Genomic DNA, 5,229 nt, shown 5'->3' with positions numbered 1-5,229 from the left:
TCGAATACGAAACATATCCTTCCGTATTTCTCCCGTTTTATATATATATATATATATATATATATATATATATATATATAGATTTCTTGAATTTCTTAGCCATCGTTCGAATTTTACATCGTGTTCCCATTATATTTCTCTATTATACAATTATTATATCGTGAAATTTGTAAAAATCACCGTTTTAAAATCGATTGCACAAACGTTTTTTGGAACTATCACTAAAAAAAAAGAACTATCACAAGTAATACGCAACGCGCGTATAAATATTTCGGGGGATCGTTTCTCGAAACGATCGCACGTGATAGAAAACGTACCGCGAGAAAAGCAAGCGGGGGAAGACGCGAATGAAATTTTTCGATCTTTTGCGCGCCACGACGATCGTATAGATCCCGTCGAATCGATCGATACGTTCCTTCTTCTCCTCGGGCACAGGCGCGTTCTCAAACTGAATTGAAACAGGCAGTGGAAAGAACAAATCTATAACAATCACTCTTAATCGAGAGCACATTCTCGTTGTTGATAAACGCGAATCTCGCGTGTGGTTTTTTTCCTTCGATACACGTAGTATCGTTCATTTGTTTCCTGACTGTCGTCGAACCAAGAGGAAAACGAAGCATAGCAATATCTCGTTTATTATCCCATTGCCGATCGTTTCGACTCGATCTGGTCTCTTCTTGTTGAGCGAGGCTCACCACGAGGCTCTCGTTCGATTTAATCGACTAACAGAGATTGCACATTTCTCGTGACTTCTTTGTCATTTTCATTTACCTAGAACACTTTCGACCAGCCAACCTCAGCGAACACGGATATCCGCGAGCACGTAGACATTCTCGTGAATAGAATAGATCTCTCTTCCTTTATATTTCTTTCACTATATTTTCTCCCCAGTTTCTTTCTTTCTTTTTTTTCGATTTCTTTCTTTTTTTTCTTTTTTTCTTGTTTTTTTTTTTGATTATTACAACGGAGCTCGTGGGTGGAGCGCGGACATACGTGTCGTCTCAGTGGTCCATCAGAAGCTGTTCGCGATTAGGATAGAGAAAAAGAGAAAAAGCTCGCGAAAGCTCAGTTGTACGGCCAGGAGTGCCTAATTGAAGTGACCACGTTGGAGGTAGGCGGGTCATCTGGGCGTCACTTCTTCATGTCGTTCATCAACGTGCCGTCCTTGCTCTTGTTCGTGTCGAGGCTCGACTGCTGACTACTTGTCACGCCGCTTCCGTTCCCTGGATACATCTTCTCCAGATGATTCAGGGATTCGCTTAGGAACTTCTGTAACGAATAATAATTTCGAATTAATCGGTACGCGGAGGAATTCGTGAATTTATATTTTTTACTTTGGATTATATCGTAGCAACGATTCTCAACCTGTAGATCGTGATTGAATTGCGAAAAAAAAAATAGAAAATTGATTACTATTTTTATTGAGCGACATCTTTCGTTCTTATTAAAAAAATTTAATTTCAAGTTTAGAAATATAGAGGGCAGTACCTGTATTGCCGTAAGAGCGGCTACGATTGCAGGGCTTCCGAATCCGTGTGATATGAGAGAGAAATGTGTTAGGTGTCTCTGTATGCTTGGATCGAGGATGTGTTGCGGCCGTGTGTTGCAAAGTGGCGATCTGTCTTGATTCAAAAGATCCATCAGCTCTTTGGTGATTTGTCTGAAAGAGGAAATTTTCAGATTTTAAATCTCAATTTCGATTAAACTCGAGCTCCCCATATATATTTCATAATTAACGAGAAATTATCTCGATATCTCTCGCCATTGTCCATTGTGGAAATAAATTCTTACTTGGTGGCATGAAGAAGTTCTTTTCTCCTGTAGGAATCTTGCGGTTCGCAATGCTGCCGACTGAGGTATTCGGCAACTTGTTTCGCAGGGAATTCGGTTTCGCATACGTAGCCGAAGTCTCTGGCAAGGTGAATGGCTTCTCCTGGAAAGAGAAAGAAAGGAAAAAAATAAAAATAAAATAAAATAAATGAAAGGAGAATAAAATGAACTTGTTATGGGATAACTTCAATTACGCAACCCATCATATGGAAATGCGTGAACTTTTTTATCGCTCATTTACGATTCAATGGAACGAGAATTTGTATACAAATTCTTTTTATCTCTTTTCATCCATTAAAATTATCTCGTACGTATTAACGTATTTTCTTTATATACTTCTTTCATTTTATAGGTTATTTTAAACACTCTAGATTCCTCCGAATAACCTTACGTAAAATGAACCATTTTTAACCGAATCGAAAGTTAATATATATTAATTGATTTATACCGTCGTCATCTTTTAATTTGTTACATCCTCGATCGTAGAAAATTATTCATTACTATTATTCTCAAATACATTTTATTTTTATTACAAAATAACATCATCATCATCATTAATGAATTATTAAATTTAAGATACACGTACAATCTCTCAACGTGCAAATTTTTCATCAATCGAAAGATCCAACGCTAGAAATCCGTTCTTATGGGTTAAAACAACCTTAGCCATTTCGCGCGTGCCAAGTTACAAGATTGTTCTCTAGCGGAGGAACTAATTTACGATAATGAAACAGCATACGTGCTTTCTCTCGAGCACGTGGTCCGTTTCTCCCCTTTCGGAACAATTCCCCTTCATCCGTCACCATTTCTCTCTTACTCCCGCTGTCTCTGTCCCCCGCACCCCTTTCTCTCCCTCTCCCGATGATGGCAGGTAATTAGGTACCTACAAGCAGGGTCTCGTGCAAGATGGAAGCGAGCCCGCTGGGCTCTATTATCGACAACCGAGCAAAACCACCCGCAGGCCTGCCGGGTTTCGTCCTTAGAGATCGAGAACACGGTCTCGAGAGCCATCCGCAGTTAACGAATTATCCAATTTCGCGGACTCCTTTCTTCCTTTTTCGCGCGGGTGAAAAGTATGCAAAATTATCCTGATTTATAATTGCATTCCCTCTTCTTAAAAACTTGAAAGTTTTCGAAAGTGGCTCGGTATTTGGAATTTTCAATTTGATCGATCGGTTCGAGGATAAGTTCAAAAATTGGAAGCTTTTCAATTGTTAGATTTAATTTGTTTAATTCGTATATTTTATTTTTTTTAGTTCGTTTTCTTCTTTTCATGGGGATAGTTTAAAATGTTTCTTCGATTGCATTGCTACTTTGTGATCAGCTATCGTTGATATTTCATAATTCAATTTCGTATAATGTTATATTATATCCAATATTAATTCTCTATATCGCGTTACGTAAATTGTATAGGAGAAATTATTATTTAATGCTGGAAGAGGCAATAGTTTAAGAATGTTTATACATATATTTCCACTTTTATGTCTAATGCAAATTGCAACGGCGCGAATTGCTCGAAACAAACGAATCGAAAATCTTGCAAAACTGTTTCGCAATCGATAATAATTTACATAATCGCGATACTTTTTGTGTCTCGATATCAATCACAATTATATAAATACGACGCGTAATTTCTCAAATTGCATTTCTCCCATCGATTGTTGCCAAATTCAAAAGAAAAACTTCCTCTTATTTCTTCTTCAAATAAAAAAAAAAAAAAAAGAAGAAGAAGGAAAAAAGGAATATCAGCAATAAATTATTCTAACCATATATTACTTTTTGCATATCGTTGCAATAAAACTTTCTAAACCAATAAGAAATAATAAAACACCTAAAATAACACGGAAAAAAATTTCTCATCGTAAACTCCATTGTCAACATTTACAACTCCTTTTCAATATAACCATCCTTTCTTATAAAATCTTACAAATCCACGGAATCGATAGTTTCGCATTCGAACAAAACGTATACCATCGAACTCGAAATATTAATTAATGTTTCCGCAGATAGAAGATTCTACGATTCGCTTTGGCAACGATTTTTTTCTCTTTGCTTTCCCCCCCGATAAAATATCCGATGTAATATCCCCTCATTGTCGGTTGTAAAAGCATAGTTTACAACTGTGCACAAGCCGTGTAAACTCGAAAGGAGGATCGGTCGTCTCCGAGCGAGGCCGAGAATTAAACGCGTGTCACCAACAACCGACTATCGACGATCTAATCGTGAACGCAAGTCGCGCTAGTTTCTGCACGATGCACGTACAAAGTGCAACAGGTCGTTCCAACTAGCTTTTAGTACCGTCCACGATGTACCGCTGATTTGCATACGAGCTCGTAACGCGTCGCGTTCGTTTCATAACTTCTTTTAATTTCCTTTTAACTTGAATTGATATTTCTGTCACGTTTCGTAGGCCGAGATCCGCGAGTTTTTTACGTGTACACGTATGCGTTGTGCACACGTGGGATTAGTTAATCGGGATATCGTTAAGAGATCGTTAAGATCGTTCCTTTTTATGGGACGCGGTAATAGAACTTTTCTTATGAAAATCTTTTATATAAGTTGCCCTTTGATCTGTCGTGTCTTCTCAGTTGGAGGTATTGTTGCGAGGCGGTGTGCGTATTTATTGCGACGTTTAGATCAGAAGATATATGCAGATGTTACGCGATATGCACGTAATAACTGTTGATTCGATATTTCAGAGAAAATATCGCACAGTTTTTAGAAATCTATGAATTTGTACATCACATTGCTTTCTTACAATTTAGATGTAAATTATAATTTTTGTATAAAATTAATTTGTCAATGGACTTAAATTAATTGCAATGGGAATAGTGAAAATGTTACAAATGCTTAATTATTGGTCAGCTTGTATACTTGTCTTCGAGACCTGGAGATCATCATTTTGAATATTTAATAATTTTTTGAGAGGAAATAAAGATAAAACATTTCTGCGTATATTCTCTTCACTTTGAATTATTATCTTAGTTTCTACTTCAATTATGCTCCATTTAATCCAGAAGCATCTTGGATTAGTTTTAAAATAAAGATTGATATCTATATTTTTCATTATTATATCACGTTGATTTTTCGATTGAACGAATGACGTACATAGTAAAGTCATCAAGCGAAAAAAATAATCGTTAATTCACGAGTCACGTTGCTGATTCGTTCTCTCGCGAGTATCCACGTGTACCAATCTGCAATTCGCATCTGCAATCACCTTCGACCAATCTGTGGTCCTCATCTGCATTGCATTGAGTTGTCTCGTTGCACGTCTTTATCATAGATTATCATTACGATAGATTGTTCTCCTTTGAAACATTGGATATTTTTCAAGCGATTGGTAACAGATAATATGAAGACGAGTTTTTAACTATTAACATGGTTACTTAATTTATT

General features: G+C 36.8%; 1 protein-coding gene across 1 annotated transcript in view; it reads right to left on the bottom strand.

Annotated features, from left to right (window-relative positions):
* Positions 1–356: 356 nt before the first annotated feature.
* LOC102676258 (transcription factor AP-2-epsilon) overlaps positions 357–5,229 on the bottom strand; it is an 87,972-nt gene continuing 83,099 nt past the window's right edge. Inside the window, exons 8-10 of the mRNA XM_031509392.1 lie at positions 1,792–1,933; positions 1,489–1,660; positions 357–1,269 (exon numbers count right to left, since the gene is read on the bottom strand). Coding sequence (XP_031365252.1) covers positions 1,132–1,269; positions 1,489–1,660; positions 1,792–1,933 — 452 coding nt within the window. The 3' untranslated portion in view covers positions 357–1,131. The remainder of the gene's footprint in view (positions 1,270–1,488; positions 1,661–1,791; positions 1,934–5,229) is intronic.

Source organism: Apis dorsata, unplaced genomic scaffold (genome assembly GCF_000469605.1).
Source record: "Apis dorsata unplaced genomic scaffold, Apis dorsata 1.3 scaffold_12, whole genome shotgun sequence".
Lineage (NCBI taxonomy): Eukaryota > Metazoa > Arthropoda > Insecta > Hymenoptera > Apidae > Apis > Apis dorsata.
This window is presented reverse-complemented; position numbering and strand designations above follow the sequence as displayed.